Here is a 24,410-nt window from a genome sequence, read left to right on the forward strand (position 1 = left end):
AAAGTTTATTATTATTATTATTATTATTATTATTGTTTATAATAATAATAATAATAATCATTATTATTATTATTATAAACGCATGTGTTGGGGCTCCTCTCTGGAGAAAAGCGTAAATTGACCCATAGCAAAGCGCCATCTGCTGTTTTGGAAGAGGAAGTTACTCAACTACATTTGAGAGAAAATCATTTCATAAAAAGGCAAGTGTCTAATAATCGTAACAAGTGTGCGTTTGTATGCACTAGATTTGGTATGTCATTGGTTTGTATTTATTTTTGAAATATGATGTTGGCTCATTTATTTATATTTGTAAAACACAATATATTTCTTACTCATCTGCGTTTTCACTGACCTCTGCACATCACTTTCTGTTTGTTTGCGAGTCGAGTTTTCCTTTGCAAAGCAGATCGTGTTTGTTTGCAAAATGCTGGATTTTTTTGTTTAGTTATATGGCACAAATTTAACTCCATAGTATTACTTTATTTTGATTTCATGTCTAAACTCGTGAAACTATATTTAGCGGGCTAATATTTTACTAAAGTGATGTCTATTAGTACGAACAAAAATATATTTATTTATTTATTTATTTGTTGGAAATTGTGTTTTGCGTTTTATCAAATAGAAAACTGCGACATCGTTCACCCCGCTTATCTAGTTCTTACGCAAATACCGTGCGCCAGCGTTATACTTACGTCATAACATTGCGCAGGTTCTCCGCTGAAAGAAGCGTGTGAGAGGATGCAGTGGTGAATCGAGTTGTTTATGTGATATATTCAAGCTGTCAAAATGAGGGATACTCCGCTGTCAAACTGCGAGAGGCTTTTTCTTCTTAAAGCCATAGAAGAGAAAAAAGTAAGTTGTACCTATTAAAAAATGTCATTCGCAATGGAAGCTTGTAATTATTGTCATTCTATAATCCTCATCTCCAGCTGAGTAGTTGAACCATATATCTGTTTTCTGTAGCGCTTAGATGGGAGACAGACATACGATTACCGGAATATTAAAATCACTTTTGGAACCGATTACGGCTGCTGCATCGTGGAACTTGGAAAAACAAGGTATCAGTTATAGTTGCTTTAGCAATTACAGAGCTTATAAACCACCAATTCTGAGTTGAAGCCATAACAAACAATCTTTTGCTTACTATCTTCGAGAAGATAGTCTAGTACTTTGTTTGGGTAAATCCCATTTTGAACACGTGTTTTTCTTTTCAGGGTGCTGTGTCAGGTATCTTGTGAGTTGGTCCCTCCAAAAGATTCTCGTCCCACAGAAGGCATCATGTTTTTTAATTTGGAATTGTCTCCCATGGCATCACCAGCCTTTGAGCCAAACAGGTTCGCACTCAGTCACATACAATCATGTAAATTATTCTCTTGTGTGTTTTCTTACCCCCCTGTGTGTTTCTGTGTGTGTTCTATAGGCAGTCTGAGCTGTTGGTGTTGTTAAACAGACAGCTCGAGAGGTGTCTAAGGAATTCTAAATGCATAGACACCGAGTCTTTATGTGTAGTTTCAGGAGAAAAGGTAATCAAAAGTTTGGGTTCAGAATGTTTTTATTTTTTTAAATGAAATTTTTCATTTAATTTATTCGGCAAAGATGCATTAAATTGAACTAAAGTGGCAGTAAAGAAATTGTTACAAAAATTCTGTTAAATATTGTTCTTTTGAACTTAAAATTCATCAAAGAATGCTGAAAAATATATCATGGTTTCTACAAACTTATTAAGCAGCACAACTATTTCTATGTTGTCATACATTTCTATGTATTATCTATGTTGAACTATTTTCAACATAGATAATAATAATAACTTAGTACTTCTGTTATTGACAGGTTTGGCAGATACGGGTTGATGTCCATGTGTTGAATCATGATGGAAACTTGATGGATGCAGCAAGCATTGCTGCCATATCTGCACTCTCACACTTTAGGCGGCCAGATGTCGCTATTCAGGGACAAGATGTTACTGTGGTGAGTCCTGAAACCCCAGAATAGATTCATTTGGCAGATGATATCTTTCATATTGGTGGTTTATTCTATAATTTTTTTGTGTATGTTCTGAGCAGTTCAGTCCAGAGGAGAGAGATCCAATTCCTCTGAGCATTTATCACATGCCCATATGTGTCAGCTTTGCTTTCTTCCTGCAGGGGTAAGAAACATCACATGCACACAATCTCTTACAACAATCTCTTCACTGATCTGATTTTGCAGGCAATTAGAAAAATGAATTCACTGCAGTTTACTTATTGCAAATACTACTATGTATTGAGTTTCTCTTCTGTTCATGCTGTTGTTTACAGTAATTAAGTTTTCAGCTGACATAAGAGAAATTATTTTTCTTTGTTTACTTGTTATTCCTTCCTAAGCTCGTATTTGCTTGTGGACCCTTGTGAACGAGAAGAGCGAGTGAAGGATGGATTGTTGGTGATAGCCATGAACAAACATCAGGAGATCTGCTCCATTCAGTCCAGTGGAGGGATCATGCTACTGAAAGACCAGGTAAGTGTGTGTTAGATAATTTCTTTAGTCTAATTTGACTTATTTTTACAAACCCGATTCCAAAAAAGTTGGGACTCTGTACAAATTATGAATAAAAACAGAATGCAATGATGTGGAAGATTCAAATTTCGATATTTTATTCAGAATACAACATGGATGACATATCAAATATTCAAACTGAGAAAATGTATCATTTTAAGGGAAAAATAAGTTGATTTTAAATTTCATGGCATCAACACATCTCAAAAAAGTTGGGACAAGGCCATGTTTACCACTGTGTGGCATCCCCTCTTCTTTTTATAACGGTCTGCAAACGTCTGGGGACTGAGGAGACAAGTTGCTCAAGTTTAGGAATAGGAATGTTGTCCCATTCTTGTCTAATACAGGCTTCTAGTTGCTCAACTGTCTTAGATCTTCTTTGTCACATCTTCCTCTTTATGATACGGCAAATGTTTTCTATGGGTGAAAGATCTGAACTGCAGGCTGGCCATTTCAGTACCCGGATCCTTCTTCTACGCAGCCATGATGTTGTAATTGATGCAGTATGTGGTCTGGCATTGTCATGTTGGAAAATGCATGGTCTTCCCTGAAAGAGACGACGTCTGGATGGGAGCATATGTTGTTCTAGAACTTGGATATACCTTTCAGCATTGATGGTGCCTTTCCAGATGTGTAAGCTGCCCATGCCACACGCACTCATGCAACCCCATACCATCAGAGATGCAGGCTTCTGAACTGAGCGCTGATAACAACTTGGGTTGTCCTTGTCCTCTTTAGTCCCGATGACATGGCATCCCAGTTTTCCAAAAAGAACTTCAAATTTTGATTTGTCTGACCACAGAACAGTTTTCTACTTTGCCATTTCTGGATCATGTTTAGATATGGCTTCTTTTTTGACCTATAGAGTTTTAGCCGGCAACGGAAGGGCACGACAATGTTTTTTGGAAGTATTCCTGAGCCCATGTTGTGATTTCCATTACAGTAGCATTCCTGTATGTGATGCAGTGCCGTCTAAGGGCCCGAAGATCACGGGCATCCAGTATGGTTTTCCGGCCTTGACCCTTACGCACAGAGATTGTTCCAGATTCTCTGAATCTTTGGATGATATTATGCACTGTAGATGATGATAACTTCAAACTCTTTGCAATTTTTCTCTGAGAAACTCCTTTCTGATATTGCTCCACTATTTTTCGCCACAGCATTGGGGGAATTGGTGATCCTCTGCCCATCTTGACTTCTGAGAGACACTGCCACTCTTAGAGGCTCTTTTTATACCCAATCATGTTGCCAGTTGACCTAATAAGTTGCAAATTGGTCCTCCAGCTGTTCCTTATATGTACATTTAACTTTTCCGGCCTCTTATTGCTACCTGTCCCAACTTTTTTGGAATGTGTAGCTCTCATGAAATCCAAAATGAGCCAATATTTTGCATGACATTTCAAAATATCTCACTTTCAACATTTGACATGTTATCTATATTCTATTGTGAAAAAAATAAAATATAAGTTTATGAGATTTGTAAATTATTGCATTCTGTTTTTATTCACAATTTGTACAGTGTCCCAACTTTTTTGGAATCGGGTTTGTAGTTAATTGCATTGATTTATCACATAAAACTGTTTTTCACTATTAATCTGTACTCTGCATTTTTATGCAGTGTAGTATAATCATATAGACATTTTGTTTTTCTGCAGGTTTTAAGATGCAGCAAAATAGCAAGCGTAAAAGTTTCTGAAATTTCAGAGCTCATCAACAAAGCCTTAGAGAATGACAGAAAAATCAGGTTTGTGTGCAGTTTAAGATGATTTAAAATAAATAAATAAAATGTTGGAATTTGATGTTAAATTCATACAAGGGCTTTTATCACTCTTTAGGGCTTTTTACACTTGAAATAGTTAACCCTGGGTCATTCTAAACCCCGGGTAAATGGAATCCTGGGTTATCTTGCTTCACGTGTCACATTGCTATATTTACCCGGGGTTAACAATTAATCCTGGGTATTCATAAGATGACATTTCACATTGCTAAACCCGCTTCTAAATTACAAGTGTAAAATGTTCCTTTACCCGGGGTTAAATGTGGTGTTTAGAATGATGACAGTGTGAAAAGCCCTTTAGTGTCATATTAGAGCAAATATAAAGCAATGGAATAATTCACATTTATATTATACATTTATATTAAATTACCCTTTAATTTAACCCTTGTTTTTTTAGAAAGGAGGGTGGAAAGTTTGGCTTTGCTGAGTCCATGCCCAAAGAGCGCATCACAACCCTTAAGAAAGACAAAGCCCCTGTGGAGATGACAGATGTTGAAGAGACAGCTAATGACATTGTGAACAGAACAGAAACTACCACAGAAGTGTATCTGAATGCCCATATAACATGGGGAATAGCCAGATTTAGAAAAACTCATGTTGATTGAGAATGTTTTAATATCTTGTTTAGGAACGCAGAAAAAGCAGAGTGATGGTTTGACGTCTATGAATATTGTATTGCTGTGCCAGGTAAATTATTTTACCCAAATATTACTCCTTAACCCCAGAGCCAGTGTTCCCTCTCCTGTTCTTGTTGCTACGGGAACTGCACAGGTAGGTGAGGGCATTGTGAACTCATGGGGACTCGATGAGGATGAAGAGGATGAGCCTCTGACAGAGGACAGAAAAACAGGTACATTGTGTGTGAGACTTTTTGTGCTGTAGAGTAATAAACACACTATATATGTTTGTTCTAAAATCTGAGGAGAAATTGTCTGCCCAAAAATGTATTTGTGTGTGTGTGTGTCCGTGCAGATGAGGTGATGATAATCTCAGACAGTGAAGAGGAGGAAGTTGTCATTCTTAATGAAGAAGCCCAGTGAGTAAAGTCAATAAATCTGTTCTCTTACCTCACTCATAGAAGTACAACATACCCCCGTAATGCATATCCTTATACAGTGTGATATAACCAAATCTAATCCTTTTTTTAAGGAAATCCAAGAAGAAATGAACTTCAGCACTGCAGAGGAAAGAAATTATTATATATCAGACTTCCATACCACTGGACACTATTTGATATTTTTTGTATTACAAAATAAAATGTGAAAAAATGAATTATTTTGTTTTTGAGTTATTAAAGTGAAATGAAAAGAAGTAAATAAAGCTTCCAGCCATTTTAATGAACAGGTGTACAAATGTTTGAACTTGGGATTTTTAAGACCTCTCACACATTAAATCATAAACACGTGCTTGTAAGTTGCATAAATAAATGAATGGCCAGTACGGGGATCGAACCCGCGACCTTGGCGTTATTAGCACCACGCTCTAACCAACTGAGCTAACCGGCCATCTGATTAAAATAAACAGGCACATGAGCTAACAAACTTCGATGCTACAGATTTAAAACGTGAAAAATATACATACGTGAAATAAATAAATCTTCAAAATATACTTCTCCCAGTCTATTCTCCTCGTGCCTATTTAGTAACTTTCATAAATATCTTGTATGCTCACTTCTAAGCACCACATTGCCTACTGCGCATGCGCGTCTATCCTGATGCACGCCGCTTGACAGGCACCAGCGGCGCGTTCCCGACAGTAGAGAGGGCGCGCCCGTAGACGTTGCTGCTCAGGCTTCAAGATGGCGGAAGCCCTGACAACTCAAGAGGAGGTGGTAAGATACCTAAATATTTTCACAAGTCCTTCGTCGATTCCGTGGCGTTTCACGCTGAGCCGCCACCAGCTCCTTTGTAGCATGTATTATGGTGATATGCCAGATAATACAGATTGTGGTTTATTTATTAACAAGGGTGTTAATGCGAATCGCGGCCCTTTTGGAGGTAGCTGGGGTAAATGCTAGCCGTGTTAGCGAGCTAGCGACGCTTAACAGAATAATGCACATATATTACGGTTTATTAAATATATATCGACAGATATGACTGTAGATTTCTGGGGAACTGATATATAGCAAAACGACCCTTACATGTGCATTAGGTTGGCATACAACGCGAATGCGACTCGCGCTCAATCTAGTCTGTTTAGTTTTAAACCAACATGACTGCATTAAATAAAGCTATTATAACACAATTCTGCATCTCTGTCCTGTCATATGTGAGGATATGTGAATGTCCAGGTCGCTATCGTTAAATAACAGCGAACCGGGTGTGTGATGTGCTTCAATGCTGGAAAATGTAAGACAGGTATCACTTCTGTCTGTCTCACCACCGTGTGAACACTCATCTAGTGCTGGAGGTGCCATTTGTTCTGACTCGTTGAGGAAACGGTGTAATATGAGTGTAGCATAACGTCTGTCAACACGATCCGTCTCTCTTTACAGATGTCAGATCATCCTCCTTCTTCTGCTTCTGCACATGCATTTGATTGAGTAGTATCATCTTTGGGCACTGCAGAAGTAAATGTTTTTTTATTTTTATTTTATTTTATTTTTTGCATTGGCAAAACTGGTTTATTTTTGCTATTGGAAACCTTTTGGATAATCAGGTAATGTGAGGTAGCTACTATAGAAAGACTGGAACGTTATTACTGCATTAACTAGTGTGATTAAATGGCTGGTAATATGGATAACTAGAGGGTGGGATGGTCAGTAATGTTATTATAGCCTAGTAAATATATAAACTACCTTTTCATTTTGGGGTCTGTAAGATTTGTGAAAGTTTTTAATAGAAGTCTCTTATGCTCAATAAGGCTGCATTTATTTCATCAAACATACAGCAATACTCTGAAATAATAATACAATATAAAATAGATTTTTTCTGTTTAATGTGTTTTAATGTAATTTATTCCTGTGACGGCAAAGCTGATTTTCAGCATTCATTACTCCAGTCTTCAGTGTCACATGATCCTTCAGAAATCATTCTAATATGCTGATTTGGTGGTCAAGAAACATTTCTTATTATCAATGCTGAAAACGTTTTTTATGGAAACTATGTTGCTTTTTGTTCAAGATATTTTTGATAAATGGAGAGTTTCAAAGAACATAATTTATTTGAAATATCTCGTCCATCTATGCTGATTAAAAATTTCTTTAATTTTTTTTACTGACCCTAAATTTTTTAATGTACACGTCATTGTACACTAAAATAATTACATAATGATTCACTCAAAATTCATTTAAACTATCTGAAAACAGCTGCCATATTCATTGACAAGGCTGTTGGTAGATTTTGGATTTGACAAGGGAGAGTTATTATTTCTGTTATAATACCTGGAGAAAGCCATCCGTTAGCATTCCCATTCATCTCAGTGTATTTTGCCAGAATTAACAGTGACTTTTGAATGGCTGTCGATGAAAAGGATGCTGTTTGCAGCCAGATGGTGTCATGCTAATCAGCCGAACTTTGGCTAAGCATCATGGTTAGTGGCCATGCCGATAATCTCAGAATGCCAAATATCAGCTGATTTATCAAGGTTTATATATTTTCAGCATTAGTAATAGCTGACAGACAAAATCAACACTATATAGGAAAACATTTATTCTAATAAATATAAAAAAAATAAGAAAAAAGAAAAAGTAGATGCTCTGTAACTAACATTGAACATGGTTTTTCAGATGAAATTTATGTTTGTGTGTGCGCCAGGCGGTGGAGGAGTTTCTGGCTGAGCTGAGATGTCGGGAACAGTCTCAGAATGCAGATCTTGTCAGTCAGATGACAGCGGTTAAGTTCCTCATGGCAAGAAAGTTTGATGTTTCCAGAGCCATTGACCTCTTCCAAGCTTACAAGGTACAGTAACCCAATGTAAAAAGTGTGTGTGTGTGTGGTTGCTCATATGATAACACTCAATATGTATGAGAGAGTCCACTTACATTCTAATGCTTGTGTGTGTCTGCAGAACACCAGAATAAAGGAAGGCATCTACAATATTAACCCAAATGAGGAGCCTTTAAGGAGCGAGTTACTCAGTGGGAAATTCACAGTTCTGGTGAGTATGATTTTCAGATGAACATGTGAACATTACTGATGAACAGATCAGCTTTTTGGCTGTGACCAGTTTGTTGTTGCTTCTCTGCTGTAAGAACATTTTAGTTGTGCAGATTGGAGATGGCATGATTTGTAGACTTAAGTCATTGTTGTTTTTGTGATCAGATCGGCTTGTTAAAAACTATTTCAGATTTTTGACATTTTCAATCATCTGATCATTTAGTCCATCACTTACATTTACATGAATGTAATGAGCTTTCTGATCCATTTTCATTTTTTTTTTTTTTTTTTTTTTTTTTTTTCATTTTTCATTTTCCACTGACAAAAATGCTGTTGGTACACTACTGTTTAAAAGTTTGGGGTCATTAAAGGTGCAGTATGTAAGAATTCTGTCCGCTAGAGGTCGCTAGAGGCCTATTCAAAACAAAGGCGTAGCTTGATGACGGCAAGTTTGAGCGCGGAATCTTGGGACATGTGGTCTCCATCTCAACGGACGGTGCAAAAGAATCGGGATAGGACTCGGGAAGAAATCATGTTCATGGATGCAATTATTAACGTTACTGTAGTATGAATCAGAGCAGAACCGAGTGTTGTGGGAGCTGAACGAGGCCGCTGGAGCGATTGCGCAACACACGCCTCACGGGCAGCGGAACTTTTATTATGCCAGAGTCGCCGGCGCCGCTTCCGCTTTTCCAGTATGCGGTAACACAGCTCTGTTTATCATATTAGATACATTTAAGTGTGTTGAAAATGATGTTATAACAACGTTACTCTGTGTGTTCGCTCGGCGGCTGCTGTGAAACACTTGTTTGAGACACACTGCAGTAAGATAGATCGATTTTAGAATATCATATTAAATACTGGGTGGTTTGTGTTGATAAATGGCATGCAATTCATTTTGAAACGTATTGTATGATGGAGAAAATTCTGTATCACTGTTACTAAAAATAAAGCTGCATCTGGTTATGCTATGTTAGCTACTTGATAAAATAGTGTCTTTCTCTGAGGCATGGTAAAGCATGGTACTCGATTTAGTTTAAATTAGATTTAAACAAGACTAAAAGAGTGAGCTATATAACAATAGTTTTCTGTCTATAAGTGTATCAAAACAGGTGTTCCCTTGTTTATTAAAACATGTAATATATTAAAGCATCTTTGGTGTTTCCATGGTTTCTACAAAATAAAACCGGAAATCGAGGGTAATGCGGGTATGACGCAATTGACAGGCGGCGACTCACACGTCCTGGAGCCTTGGTTAAAATTGCAATTTTCTCACGATTTACAAATAGTTGGAAACATTTGGGATATTGTAAGTACTCAAGTGAACAAAATATGTAACACTGGCCTAGTGGTTTTTGGATATTTTACTGCAAAAATCATACATATTGCACCTTTAAGAATTTTTTTTATTTATTTTCTTAAAGAAATTGATCATTTTATTACATCGACAAGGGTACATTTATAAGTAAAAACTTCAAAAATGTTACAAAAGATTTTTATCTCAAGTAAATGCTGCTGAAAATAAGGAATGTTACATTTTAAAATACGTTAAAATGGCAAACGGTTACTTTAAATTGTAACAATATTTCACAATAATGATGTTTTTACTGTATTTTTGATAAAATAAATGCAGGCTTGTTGAGCATAAGATACTTTTATTTAAAAAAAAATCCCCAAACTTTTAAACAGTGGTTTATATCTGCATTTGCACTTTGTGAAAGACAGAAGAACTAAAGACTCTAAGTAAGAAACCCAAGCTTTGGCCAACTGCAACTACAAGAAGAATTTGGGCACAAGAATTTTTAATCACTTTCAGATTATGCGAACGAAAAACTGCGTAAGTCGCAATCATTCATAGTTACTGTTCCTGTAAATAAAGAAGAAAATAAAGGCCACCATCATTGCTAAAGTGACGGCGCAGGAAATTTAATCTCTGATCTTACACCATCACACACAGAGCAGTTCCATGATCTTTGTTTAGTCTGGACGTTACTGTTTGTTTCAGCCATTTTTCATTCAGGATCATGCTGTATACAGTTTGCTCAAGTGTTTGTGTAGGCAGGCCTGATGTATTCATCACATCTTAAACAGTTTTCTGATCACTGAGCATGCAAAAGAACTGTTCCAATGATATAAGGAATAATCAGCTTTAATGCATCTTCTACATTAAATTGGCTGGTTTCACTTGCACATGCTGTTAATGTGTGTCTGTGTATTAGTTGCAAGTATTGTATGTTTTATATTCATTAATTTCAAGTATGTTGTTGTGTATGTAAGTTGTGAATGCATTAATTTGGCTTTTGTATCTATAGCCCGGCCGTGACGCGAAAGGTGCAGCATTGGCACTTTTTACAGCACGTCTCCATCGGCCAGACCTCACTACCCATAAGGCTGTTCTTCAAGCCATTATATATCAGCTGGACAAGGCCATTGAGAGGTAAAATAGACCACATCCATAAATCTGATCAAATTTAATGTGGTTAATGGCTCTGCATCTTCATCTAAAACATCTTTCTCTCCCCCCTAGTGTTCAGACACAGAGAGATGGGCTCATTTTCATCTATGATATGACTAACTCTACATATGGCAACTTTGACTATGAGCTTTGCGTCAAGATTTTGAATCTGCTTAAAGTAAGTGTTATACTTTCAAGACCCATCTGTCTGTTTCACAGTGTGTTCATATGGCATCAATAGAACTCGATGGTGTTTGGATTTGCTCTTTTGAGATATATGAAGCTTTTCATCTGTATTTACAGTTATTAGGGCTGTATTGTATTACCACTATATAGACAAGCCAACCACTGAGGAATGCAAGCGACTGCCACAACCACGATGTTCACACTTTTTTTTCCATAAGACTATGCCCTTCTTGTTTTACACTTCATGCATTTGTATTCAGTGTTAAATAAGTTAATAATAACAAGTGTGAAGAATGTATTTTTTCCCGCCAACTGGCTCTTTTTTTTAATTAAGAAGACTCTGTGTACAATTGTGATTTGTACAGAGGCTTCTGTAGATTTGTACTAAACAAGCCTAAACAGACAGCGAGTGAGAGTGAGAGAGATCGCGATTACCTGCGTCTGTCCCTCTTCAGGTCAAGTCATATATTCGTGAAAAAAAAAAAGAGTTTGCAATGTCTGAAGAGGAAAGCGAAATCTTTGTCGTAGTATCCTGTCAACGTTTAAGGGTATTTCCCGTGAATGTCATTGGCGCCGGTCAATGGATTGAATAAATGCCATTGGTCTATGAAGTGAAGCGTAAGCTTCAGCATTACCCCAGTGATACATTGCTGGTTGGTTGAGCCTTGTAAAGTGGTCCTCAAAGTTAAAATAATTTCAACACCGTGTTTCATTGAATGAATTAGCTTTTTTGAACGTATTAGTTAAATTAATTGTTTAATGATCTACTCAAAGACAGTCCTTGGCTGCCACCAAGTGGCGTAATAATGTAACTGCACTGTCTGACAGCCTGTCTAGAACATGCAGAGACTAGCTGTGCTGATACTGGTGAAATATCAGCTGTCTTAGAAAGCCTCTCGTCCAGTCAGATTTGTGGATCAGAACCAAATGTTATACTAACAATAGTCCAACAAGCTTATTGTCAGTTTTATGTTCTGTTATGTGGACCCTTATTTTGACATTCTGTTCTGTTCCCTTTAGTTCCTGTTTCCCTGCTCTGTTTAGTTTCAGTTTCATTGGTTACTAATTATGTCCTTGTTTGTTTCTATAGCTATGTATTAATTTCACATATGTCTAGTTTACTTTCCTTTGATCTACCCCTGTTCATTTAGCCCTGTGTTTCAGTCATTCTTGGTCAGTTCTCGTTTATGCATTGTGTGGTCTGCGTTATTCTCCTGCGTGTTCATTCAGATTTTTTGGATTATTAAGAAAGCCTGTTTTATTTTTTTGAATCTCCTTAGTCTTTGTGCCTGCTGACCACATTATAACACTTATTTATACAGCAATAAAATAAAAAAATCATAAATTTAAAAATAAACTCTGCATATTGCGATATTGAGACATTTAAAATCACTGAAAGGGAAATTCCTTCACCATGACAGCTCTAACTGTTATACTTGTTATTAGTGGAGAACTGGAGCTTTATTAATTCTCAATCACATAGAACAATGGCTGGCGATTTAATGAATTTTTACAGCATATCATATAACAGAATTGTACATATCGCTATGATTTTATTTACTTTTTATTTGACTAAAATAAAGGTTTCCTAAAGATTTTGCCATTACACTAGTTTACCAATCCTTGCTTTTCTTGCAACTGGCAGGAGTGTTTTTAATAGTGTCTGAGTTCAGTAGCAAAAGCTACTGAATATTTTAGTGATTAAAATGTTGATAATGCGTTGCTGTGCTACTTTTGTTCATATACACTAACATTCAAAAGTTTGAGTTCACTAGATTTTGAAAGAAGTCTCTTATATTCACCAAGGCTGCATTTATTTGATCCAAAATTCAGTAAACAGTAATATTATTGTGAAATATTTTTTTAAAAACTTAAAAGTAATAGTTTTCAGTTTTAATATATTACTAAATGTAATTTATTTCTGAGATGGCAAAGCTGAATTTTCAGCATCATTACTCCAGTCTTTAGTGTCACATGATCCTTCTGAAATGATTCTAATCTGCTGAATGGCTGCTCAAGAAACTTTTATTATTATCAATGTTGAAAACAGTTGTGCTTCTTAACATTTTTGTGGAAACTGTGATACATTTTTTAGGATTCTTTGATGAATAGAGCAGCATTTATTTGAAATAGAAATCTTTAGTTACAATGTAAAGGTCTTTGCTGGATAAGTTTTAATTCCTTTCAAAAACCAAAAACTTACTGACCCTCATTTGAGTTGTAGTGTAAATGAAAATGATTAAGCATCATTATTTCTTGGGTTCATTTAACTAGATTTGCAGTGTTTTAGTTCTTGCATTTTGAATCTTCTCCTTGGAAACAGTGGTTGTTTGTTTTTCTTTCTTTTAAAAGAGGGTTCCTCTGGTTCAAAAAATTGGCACTAGAGGAAATAATGACCGGATCTTAAGAAATTTCTTGAAAATTGTTTGTGGTTGAGTCCTGCTAATTAGGTAGACTGTTAATTAGTCCTTAGAAGGATAATTCTGAGTGCAACATGAGACAAAGTCTCTTTGCTTTGTCCAGAAATGGCAAAATGTATGTAGACAGCCACTTTTAATTAACAGATTTTTCTTTAGCTCCGCCCATAACAGGTGCATATAACCTAGCACACAGTCGCATGGCCTCCTTAGACAAACATTTTTAGTAGAAAGAGACAAGCCCTTTTTGCCCCTGTGCATATAGCAAGATCCATAAAAGACATTATTTACTGAGTTTAGTGTGAAAGAACTTGACTGACCTGCACAAAGCCTGGACCTGAACCCCACTGAACACCTTTGGGATGAATCTGAACGCACACTGCGAGCCAGAACCCATCACTCATCTTCACTGCCTGACCTCGCTGATGCTATAGTCTCTGAATGGAAGCAAATTCCCAACATCTAATGCCTTCCCAGAAGAGTGAAAGCTGCAGTAAAGAGGGGATGTACTGCCTATTAATGCAGATGGTTCAGCAATCACACATAATTAATTAGCACATATATCTGCACTTTTAGGCATATAGTGTATTCACGGATACACCACTGTTAAAAAGTTTCAGGTCAGTAAGGTTCTTTTTTAATTAATATTATTATTTTTAAAGAAATTAATATGTTTTAAAACTGTATTCAGCAAGGACACATTAAGTTAATCAAAAGTGACAGTAAAGACTTTTACATTTTTACAAAAGATTTGTAAAATAAATAAACTTTCTATTCAAAGTATCCTGGAAAAAAGAATGTATTACAGTTTCCACAAGAATATTAAAAGCACATCTGTTTGCAACATAGATAATGTTGAGAAATGAGAAATATTCCCTGAGCACCAGATCAGCATAGAATGATTTTTGAAGGGTCATGTGATACTGAAACGTAAGGTAAAGGCCGTTCACACCAAGGACGATACCTATGTACATTGGTGGGGATGCCAGGGCTCAACAGTGTGAGCATTTTAACTGAAAAATGTATTTAGGAGTATGAGTGTGAATAAAACTTCTTAAATATAATTTTAAGAGGTTTTCAGTTTGGTTATGGAAAAACACCGATACAGTCTAATATGATTATTAAACTTTAAAAGGTGATTATGTAATAATTAAATAAGTAACACGGATGAGCAGCATGGCAAAAAGTGTGAAGTAGACTTGCTGATGGAACAGCAGAAATGCAGCTGTTACCCCGGTAACCCCTTAAAAAAAGCAGCTGTGCTACTTCCTGGCTCATTTGACAATGGGGTATTTGAGTTTTGTTTACAAGGAAAATTGAGTAATAACTACTTTATCAAATGTAGCTATTGCTCATTTTTAGTTAATGTTAGTCTACTTAATGCATTATCTAATGGGACCTTATTGTAAAGTGTTACCTACTGTTCTTTATAGTTCTTTTGCACTTTAATCTGTTTGAAACATTTGTTTGCATTATAATTTTTTTGTGTGTGTATTGTCTTATTGTATATTTAAATGTTCAGAATTCTTTGTATTGTAAGAAAACGGTTATTAAACCTGTTTGGAGGACAACTTTATTCTAACCTAATTCAATAGGCTATGTGATACCATATAGGCTACTATGATAAAAGCTTAAGCAATTATCGTTAAATGAAAATTTGATACGTCACATGCCTATATGCAGTTTAAAGTTGGACTACAAATAATTACATAGTTCTGGATCATTTATTAAATGTTTAATGTTTGCTATTGATGCCAATATCAATACATATTAGCCTTATTTAAAAATAGTTGCCAAAGTAACATTCCAAGACAGTTAAATTCAGTTAATTGCATCGGTTAAAGTTAGTACAACACAGAAGGAACTTGAAGCAGCCATTCATCTTGTGGTCCTCAGAAAGAATTTTCTGTAAGTTTTATGATTAATTATTAAATTTACTATTTATAAAGCTGTATAATGTATAAAATAATGGAAAAATTTGTTTTGCGCCTCTAAAGTTTTTAATGCGCCCCTAAATTCTTCAACTTAAGTGCACATGTGTTCCTTGGGAAATAAGTAAGCGTCGAGCCCTGGATGCTAATAAAGTTATCTTTATAATTATCGTTCTTGGCATGAATGGGCCTTAATGGCTGATACAAAATTCACTTTTGCCATCACAGAGATAAATGACATTTTAAAATATATTATTGAAACAGAAAATAGTTATTTTAAATTATAATAATATTTCGCAATATCACTGTTTTTACTGTACATTTGATAAATGCAGCCTTCATGAGCATAAGAAACTTCTTTTAAAAACGTTTAAAAATTTTCCCGACCTTAAACTTTTGAACCGTTGTGTATGTTCTTGATTTTTTTAGAGGGTTTGTTTAATGGGTGGGTCTGTGAATGGAAATGCCACAGTCCTTTGTGTATTGTGCTTACTGTTTGTCTTTTTTGTGATTTAGGGGGCTTTCCCTGCTCGTCTGAAATGCGTCTTCATTGTGTCGTCTCCGCTGTGGTTCCGAGCACCGTTTGCGGTACTCCGTCTGTTTGTGAGAGAGAAACTGAGAGAGAGGGTATGTCTAGAGCTCTGTAGAAATGAATATGCAAACAGTAAACTCTTTGAAACTCTTGGGAGGTTGGAGTAATTTGAATTGAAGTGATTGCTTATTTGTATTTGTGTAATTTATTTTTTATTTGTTTCTACCTCTTTAGGTGTGCACTGTAAAAGCCCACGAACTAGTTAATCACATCCCGGTCAGCTCCCTTCCAGAACATTTGGGTGGCTCGTCACAGTATAGTCACATTGCCTGGATCCAGTCCTGTGTCAACTCCAGCCCCAATCACCCTAATAACTCTTCCTACGTCACTGCGGACTGCTTGGGCAGTCTGCTCCGCTCCTACTCCATGGAGCACGGCCAGAACACCTCAGCTGACCCCTTAACTGCCAATACTTCAGGGGCCACCCTCTTGGGGGACGGACTGAACTCGAACTGCACCATACTAGATGACGGCAACGCCAACCTGCAGAACCACAGGACACCAGGGCACGCGCATTGGAATGGCTCTGTGCTGCCAGGGGCCATTTCGGGGGCCAACGCCAATGTCGTCAATGGCCGTGGCCGTCAGCCGCCCCCACAGTCAGACACGCCACCAGACACACCCCTGCATCAAAAACACACAGCCGGTGCTATAGTACCAGGAGGAGGAGGGAATATGAGTGTGGAAGGAGCATGTGTAGTCGACAGTAGGCAGGATGGCAACGGTGCCGAGGACAGCCATCAGGCTATGGAGTTTCTGGAAGAGGAAGTGGATGGGGGAGATGGCGTTCCACCCCTCCCACTGAAATCAAGGCCGCCACCCTTCCATCACAGCCCCACCCCAGATATGAGCTGGTTACCGGGAACGACGACAGAAATGGCTGCGTTGTCCGTGCATGTGGCTGAGCCGGGCGGAATGAGCGTGCAGGATCTGGTGCAGCACGTGAAACGCAAAAAGAAGAAGGGCATTTATCAGGAGTACGAGGAGATCCGCAAGGAACCTCCTGCTGGAACCTTTGACTACTCTAAGTAAGTAACATATGCATTTGGGTATTTGACATATTATACACTTCTTTGTCTGTAAATGTATTTGACGATACATTTACAGGCCAAGAATGTGTTTGCTTGTATAAATATGATGTCTATTCTGACAGGAAAGCCTCTAACCAGATAAAGAATCGCTACAGTGATGTCCTTTGCCTTGACCAATCACGTGTTCGACTCTGTCCACTCAATGATGAGGACGACGAGGTCAGAGTAATGCCCATTTCCCCTTATGATCTTCTTCATGGTTGTCATTGGTCATTGCAGGCATTTTATAGTATTATTTAAATACTATTATAGTTTATTATAGTATTTATTATTTTCGAATTAGCTTAAATTTTTTATTTTCTGTTTTCATTTTACTTTTATTTTGTCTTAGTAAATTTGTGTTTTTGCAGTTTTATTTAATATTTCTATTTAACTTTAATTTATTTGTATTTCTGTTTTAGTTTTAGAAATTTTAGTACTTCAACTGAAACTTTTTTCAGTTAGTTGCCAAGGCAACAATTAAAATTTTCTTTCAAAAATTTTTAAAGTATTTAATTTAATGTTTATATATTGTTTTTAGATTTATGTCAGTTACTACAGTTTTTAATATATTAGCTTTAGTTACCGATAATAGTGTTGTCAAAAGTACCAACTTCGATACCAAGTCGGTACTGAAATGTAAAAAATGTGACGCTTTTAGCGCTGTTGAGCGGATTCGTAAACGCCTTTGATTGGCCGTTATGTTCATACGCTCAACATGTATGTCTGTGATTGGCTACAATAATCAATGCACGAGAGTGTTTAAAAGCGGGAGCATTTGAAAGCAGACATCTATCAGTGGACCGGTCCACTGATGGATGCCTGCTTTAAAACACTCCTGTGTGTATCTGTGTAAGCGCTCGGTGAAAAGCGTTATTGATGTCTTTTTACAACATGTTTTTTGACACGTTGATCACTGTAGCCAATCACAGACATATCTGATGTGCGCGTGAACACAGTGGCCAATCAAAGGTTCAAAGGTGTTTACAAATCCACTCAAAGCGTCACGTTTCAAATTTCAGTACCTACTCTGTACCAAAGTCTGTACTTTTGACAACACCACCTGATAACAACACTTATTCATTTGATTTTTTTTTTTTTTTTTGATTTTTTTTAATAGACGTCTGACTACATCAACGCAAGTTTCATGGATGGTTACAAGAGGAGTAATGCTTACATCGCTACTCAGGGTGAGACTTTTTGTTTTTCAGAGCTAAACATTGTATTGTGAAGTACACATACATGTGTAAATGTAAAAATTTGGCTTGTTTCAGGGCCTTTGCCAAAAACGTTTGGAGACTTTTGGCGAATGGTGTGGGAGCAAGTGGTTTTAATCATTGTTATGACTACAAGGTAAGTTTCCTTCTATAAAACATTATATTGCTTTTCCTTTAAGAAATGTTTTAATGATGCTTTTAACAGGATTTTGGACACATACTCTAATAGAGGGCTGCAACTAACAAATATAGTAGCGTTCAAAAGTTAGGGGTCAGTGAGATTTTAGTTTTTAAAGAAATAATCTTTTTTCAGAAAGGATGCATAAAATTGATCAAAAGTGACAGTAAAGACTTTTACATTGTTCTATTTTAAATAAATGCTGTTCTTTTAAACTTTCTGTTCATCAAAGAATCCTTAAAGCATAACGATTTTTACAAAAATATTAAGCAAGCACAATCGTTTTCAACATTGGTAATAATTAGAAATGTTTCTTGAGCACCAAATCAGCATATTAGATTGATTTCTGAAGGATCATGTGACACTGAAGACTGGAGTAATGATGCTGAAAATACAGCTTTGCCATCACAGGAATAAATTTACCTTTTAAAATATTAAATTAGATAACAGTTTTTAATAATATTTCACAATATTACTTTTTTTATTTACTGTAATTCAAATCAATGCAACCTTCAAATAAATGCAACCTTGGTTGAGCGTAAGGGACTTCTTTCAAAAGCATTATAAAATTGTACTGACCCAAAATGTTTAAACGGCAGTGTACTGGGTTGTCAAATACTTCAATTTAAAAAAGCCTTGTTTTTGTTTTTTTTTTAGCTCTAAAAAAAATTGACACTGTTATATAAAATTCAAAAATGTGAGTCAAAATTATTGTGCTCCTTTTCTTCGCACTGTCCTTTTTCTTTGACATGCAAAAATAAATGTGGTGAAATTATATTATTGTTGCAGCCCTATGATAAAGATAGAAGAAAGAAAGAAAGAAAAGACATTTTATGCAGTTGAATGACAGAAATAGTCATTTAAATGATATGAATTGATAATAGAATGTCTGTCTTTTTTATTAAATTTATCTTTTTTCTTTATATTTATAAGGATTAATGTCTGGTAAAAAAAAAAAAAAGACAAGTATAAATCTTGACAATCTATCTATGTCAATTTCAGAGTTGTAGAGCGAGGCAGAGTGAAATGTGGACAGTACTGGCCATTGGAGGCTGGCCGCACTGAGGATTATGGGTACTTTTTGGTGAGAAATGTCCATATTGAGATGTTTCAGGACTTTAAGCTATCACACCTGGAGCTCTTTAACACTCAGGTCAGTCTGTCAGTCTCTGTTTTTAACATTTATTGCCTAATATATATTTTTTTAATTAATTTTAATTTTATTTTAATACCATGAGCACTGGCTCTGCCATAGATGTTAAATTAGCCAGTCGTTTTGACTATCAAGATAAAGTCTGGTCCACTTTTCAGCTTATTCTAGCCAGGAAACAGCATGCTTTAGGGTGTGTTCACACTTGTAGTTCAGTTCTCTTAGTTCTTTTGTTTCCGGACCAAAAAAAAGAAAATGATACATGAATATGTACAATGAAGTCCTGTCGCTTAGGGCTTACACCGTCATTTTTAACACTGAACCTAAAAATACAAAAACAAACAACAACAACAAAAAAAACGGCTTTTGTGACACATTTTGGGCAGAACTTACTGAACATCCAAAACAATGCTGCTGTAAGTTGTAAGTGCGTGCATTAGCGCTGCAACAAATGATTATTTAGATAATTGATTAATCATACTATTATTAAACAATTAATCGACTAATCGTTGATTATTTCACCGATTAATCCGTAGGCTTTGATTATTCAGCTTTTGCAATTAGTTAAAATATTGAGTTATATTTTTTTTTTACTAAAAAGTAAAACAAGGAAATAATTTCAGCTTTTGAAAATGTTTTTTATTTATTTATTTTTTTAATGAAATTCAAGCCAACTGAACAGACTAATCTCCTTCAGGTTTTCTGTCCTCCTCAGACGTCATCAGTAGTCCAGCTGGTATAATGACCGATACTGTTTTTATTAGGACTGGGCATTGACACACATTTCACAATTCAGTTTCTATTCATAAGCTTGCAATCCGATTCAGATATATTTGATTCCGTTAATTTTTCTCTCTCAACTAATGCTGTAAACTATGCAGGGAACCCAGTTAGCTGGTACATTACTATAATATTAAAGGTTAAAATTTACAGTCAAAAAAGTAAAAAAAGCTAGCTAATGGTTTATGGTTTCAGAGATAAATGTAACATTATGAGACAATATTGACAAGCTGTGTTATTGACGTCTTTCCCGGTTGAAACACTGATTGTGCGTGAGATGAGGACGTCCACACACCCCGTCTGCGTGCAGCCCAGTTTTTTTTTTCAAAGGAGTATACTTTGAAAGAGCAGAACGCGGAAAAATGAAGTATACCTGGGCCTTTGTAGTCTTGCTTCACAGTGCCCCACTGGTCAAACCATGTTATTGCAAGCCCTTAAAATAGGACTATCAAGACTATTCGACAACAAAAAATAATTGTCAACAATTTTTTATTATTGATATTGTCAACTAATTGTTTCAGCCCTATTTACCAGCTGAAAACTTGTGTAGAGCTTATAAAATGTGTAAAGGAGTCAAAACAGCTCCAGGAATTCCTCCTTTGCGCACACCAATGAAGATCTGTTGCAAGGTGACGGTGTTTCCGACTCCTGCGCAGAACCGTAATGGGCAATATATGTGAACACACCCTTAGATCACACACTTATTGTGTAGTTAAAAGGGAGATGTTGAGGCCTTTCATATGTATGTTAATGTGTATAATAATGTTGTTGAAATATAAATGACAGTACAAGCTTCTCTTTCAGACAGGGGAATGTAGGGAAGTGTCACATTATCTCTACATGAGCTGGCCAGATTTTGGTGTTCCGAAGTCAGCGTCGGCCATGTTGGATTTCCGGGCACACGTGAAACAGAGACAAGAGTCCTCATTACAAACACTGTATCCCGATTGGACGGGCCCTCCGGGAGGCCCCCCAGTGGTGGTGCACTGCAGTGCAGGCATCGGCCGAACAGGTGAGCTTCTACATACGTTTTTCATCTAATTTCTGAACTGCACAATGGCGTGTTTACAAGCTTTCTTTTTTTTCTTCTCCCTCAGGCACGTTTTGTACTTTAGACATTTGTCTCTCCCGTCTTGAGGACATCGGGACAGTGGACATTAAGCAGACGGTGCGTCGCATGCGGACGCAGCGTGCCTTCAGCATCCAAACCTGGGACCAGTACTACTTCTGCTACAAAGCAGTGATCGAGTACGCCCAACAGAGCGGCCTGCTGCAGCCCGTGGAGTGGTCCGACACAGAGCTGGAGACCGACAGCGAGTGAATCAGGAAAAACAGAACTCGCACGAGAGGGCGCAAAAGGCACAGAAGGAAAAGAAGCCGTCTTTTCCCCTCTCATGGCTACAGGTAGACTCCACTGCCACCTCTTTTCTGCCGAGGAAGATGCGGAGATATAGAAACGAGGAGCGGAGGATGCTTTTATCCTGCCACTTTTCAAGCCCTTCTTTTTGCTCTGATCTGGATGAGATCGGAGACTGTGGCTTGGTGTACGAGTTGTAGCATTTTTTATATATATATATATATATAAATATAAATACTGACTTGCACATGTGGAATGACAAACTTGAAAAATCCAGTTTATCGTATTACCTGCTCTCTCTTTTTTTTTTTTTTTTTTTTTTTTTTTTTGCTCAAAGTGTTGTCGAAATTCAATATCATTCAACTTGGGGTTAAATTCACACTTTTTATCAAAGTGTAAGAACATAAAACTTGAATATTCTTTTTTTTCCCTTCTCCGTCAGATTAAAATAGCAATTTATTTGTGTCTGAACAGGTTCCAACAGTTTTCTTTCTATTTTTATTTTTTTTTGTTGATATTATTTGTGTTCTTCATCGTTAAACTAATCTACAAGCCAAAGGTATGGTGTCGAATGCTTGGATGTATCCGTAATGATCGTTGTGACTTAAACCCTTGTATATCTTGTAACATACATTTATATATTGTGCATAACAACCTTTGAAAAGCCTTGTTTTAATATAATTTTTTTAACTTTCTTCAGAATTATATATATATATATATATATATATATATATATATATATATATATATATATATATATATATATATATATATATATAGAATAATGTATAAGTATATGTTGGGTTAAAACAATATGAAAAGAGGAGGAGGAACACAACTATGTTATATATGGTATATCTTGGTGACTTCTGGAGGTCCTGCAGTTTTGATTTTCATCTAACCGTAATCCATGATTATCCAGCCTTAATGCAGGGCATCTATCATTTACAGAGCGTCTCAACTGTGAGATTCTCTTGAATTCTGGCCCTTAACCTTCAATCACTGCCTTGCTCCTTCTAAAGTATGAACTTTGACTCAGCTGGGTTGTTTTTATTTCTACTTAAAAAAAGATATCTCTTTCCACTATGAGCCCCAAGTTGAAGTATCCTGAGCCGCACGGACACTAATTCTGTTACCACGATTATCTTAAGTGTTCCGTTCTGATGTGAAGTGTAGGAGTCATTTGTTACGAGTGAACTGGGGTCTTCGGCTGTACGACGTGTGGAGTCCTGGGGTCAAAAAGCCTCAGTTTTTGTGCCTTCAAGTTTTCCGTAGCGCAATGTGTAGTGTCAGGCAACGAGTAGAACAACTGGTCTCACATGCATATAGGGAATTTATTTTAATCTCAGGGGTATACTTGGTGTTTTCCTGCTCTCAAAAAACGTCATTTGCCTCTCTGGTAATTATTTCCAAAAAAAAAAGGAGAAAAAAAAAGTATACAAATTTTATTTTGAATTTTATACAACATCCTGTATTGTATTCTGTTTTTATTTATGCCTTTGTAGAACTTCAGCAGTATTGAAATTTGAATGTTGGTACGAAAAAAATGAACATACTATTTTAAACAGATAAGCTAAAGAAGTCAAACCGCAAAAAACAAAAAAACAAAAGACTGATCAGTTTGTTTGTTTTTTTTAGTTCAGTGTGGATTTATGTTACTCAGCATTGTGTTTTGGGAGAAAAACAAATCAGTTATTTTTCCAGATGCCTGTAGCAGAACCTTTTTCATACTCTGTGAACTGTTAAAGGGCCAAGACTGAAACATACATGTGACCCATCAGCACGGCTGCCACTAACAGTTTTTAACTATTTGCCAATCAATAGGACAGAAAGAGGTTTTACATGTAAGAAAACCAAAAAGAAAAGAAAAAAAAATACAAGATATGAACTTGAATGTTATGATTAGATAACCACGTTGTCTTTGGGAGAACTTTGGAATGCTTTCTCCTTGAAAATCAGTGCTTGTATGATGACAGATGGTAGTGAATGTGTGAACGTCCCGCTCATCTAATGTTTACTTGTTGACTGACTTGTCCAATGCAGGTGTGCAGAACATGCTTGACTGTTTTATACAGCTGATTCCTGCTTGATTGAGACTAAGTGGAAGACACACTTGGCTCCGATTTATTAAAGCAGTCGGGAATGCAATGTGAGTGTTCTTTTTTCTTTTGGTTCTCAAAGTTCTCGTGATTGAGTAATGGCCTCTTTAACCCGACATCTGCAGTAGTGTCGTAGTTAAACGTGAATATTATTCTGAAACTGAGCGTGTGTTTGTGTGTTAAATGAGAATTGAAATGTGAAACAGTGACTATTGAAATATATAACCGTTTTGTTTTCAGAAAGGAGTGATTTATTTCAGAATTGGCTGCGATTTGGTGTATTTTGAGCCAAACGGCATATTGCTTTAACTCACTTTGGATCTTTATTGATTGCTGGTTTGAAAGCTTCACACACAAAAGTAGTAAAGAAACTATCAAATTGATGCCTGAGACTAAAGAGATTTGCTTGTTGTGTGCAATTCCAACAGAAAGCTGCGTAGGAATTATAAAATGGATTTGTACTTGTTCATAACAGAAGGTGAATGTTATCCTCAGCTTATGTTTGGCCCCATGAAAGTTCCTGGAATTAGATATTAAATATAAAAAGCCAGCACTCTGTACATAGTTCT

At 36.4% G+C, this 24,410-nt stretch overlaps 2 protein-coding genes and 1 non-coding gene across 4 annotated transcripts; 2 read left to right on the forward strand and 1 right to left on the reverse strand.

The window, feature by feature from the left end:
• The first annotated feature begins 685 nt into the window (after window positions 1-685).
• On the forward strand, window positions 686-5,584 carry exosc9 (exosome component 9). Its single transcript, XM_048197512.1, has 12 exons — window positions 686-852; window positions 964-1,058; window positions 1,215-1,334; window positions 1,421-1,523; window positions 1,831-1,968; window positions 2,064-2,146; window positions 2,364-2,496; window positions 4,191-4,279; window positions 4,710-4,856; window positions 5,044-5,162; window positions 5,285-5,348; window positions 5,462-5,584. Exons 1-12 carry the CDS (start codon window positions 787-789, stop codon window positions 5,478-5,480), a joined length of 1,176 nt encoding a protein of 391 aa, XP_048053469.1. The 5' UTR covers window positions 686-786; the 3' UTR covers window positions 5,481-5,584.
• A 159-nt stretch (window positions 5,585-5,743) lies between these two features.
• Window positions 5,744-5,817, reverse strand: trnai-aau. The gene has a single exon. It is a non-coding gene; the product is annotated as a tRNA-Ile (tRNA).
• Window positions 5,818-6,014: 197 nt separating this feature from the next.
• Window positions 6,015-23,890, forward strand: ptpn9b (protein tyrosine phosphatase non-receptor type 9b). 2 transcript variants are annotated; one of them, XM_048197513.1, is made up of 13 exons: window positions 6,015-6,143; window positions 8,068-8,211; window positions 8,321-8,410; window positions 10,722-10,846; window positions 10,937-11,042; window positions 15,915-16,025; window positions 16,165-17,018; window positions 17,144-17,240; window positions 18,181-18,250; window positions 18,335-18,413; window positions 19,458-19,608; window positions 21,190-21,397; window positions 21,483-23,890. In XM_048197513.1, exons 1-13 carry the CDS (start codon window positions 6,111-6,113, stop codon window positions 21,704-21,706), a joined length of 2,292 nt encoding a protein of 763 aa, XP_048053470.1. In that variant the 5' UTR covers window positions 6,015-6,110; the 3' UTR covers window positions 21,707-23,890. The 2 variants fall into 2 exon arrangements, with proteins under 2 accessions (XP_048053470.1, XP_048053472.1); XM_048197515.1 differs by lacking the exon at window positions 6,015-6,143 and adding an exon at window positions 6,807-6,881.
• Window positions 23,891-24,410: the final 520 nt, after the last annotated feature.

Source organism: Megalobrama amblycephala, linkage group LG7 (assembly GCF_018812025.1).
Source record: "Megalobrama amblycephala isolate DHTTF-2021 linkage group LG7, ASM1881202v1, whole genome shotgun sequence".
NCBI classification, from domain to species: domain Eukaryota; kingdom Metazoa; phylum Chordata; class Actinopteri; order Cypriniformes; family Xenocyprididae; genus Megalobrama; species Megalobrama amblycephala.

Excerpts from the sequence above, each read along its gene's own strand:
- exosc9 (XM_048197512.1), top strand. The coding sequence starts at position 787 with ATGAGGGATACTCCGCTGTCAAACTGCGAGAGGCTTTTTCTTCTTAAA. Across the intron at positions 1,524-1,830 it reads GTGTAGTTTCAGGAGAAAAG|GTTTGGCAGATACGGGTTGA; the intron begins GTAATCAAAAGT and ends TGTTATTGACAG. Across the intron at positions 5,163-5,284 it reads GACAGAGGACAGAAAAACAG|ATGAGGTGATGATAATCTCA; the intron begins GTACATTGTGTG and ends GTGTCCGTGCAG.
- ptpn9b (XM_048197513.1), top strand. The coding sequence starts at position 6,111 with ATGGCGGAAGCCCTGACAACTCAAGAGGAGGTG. Across the intron at positions 11,043-15,914 it reads AGATTTTGAATCTGCTTAAA|GGGGCTTTCCCTGCTCGTCT; the intron begins GTAAGTGTTATA and ends TTTGTGATTTAG. Across the intron at positions 17,241-18,180 it reads TCAATGATGAGGACGACGAG|ACGTCTGACTACATCAACGC; the intron begins GTCAGAGTAATG and ends TTTTTTTAATAG.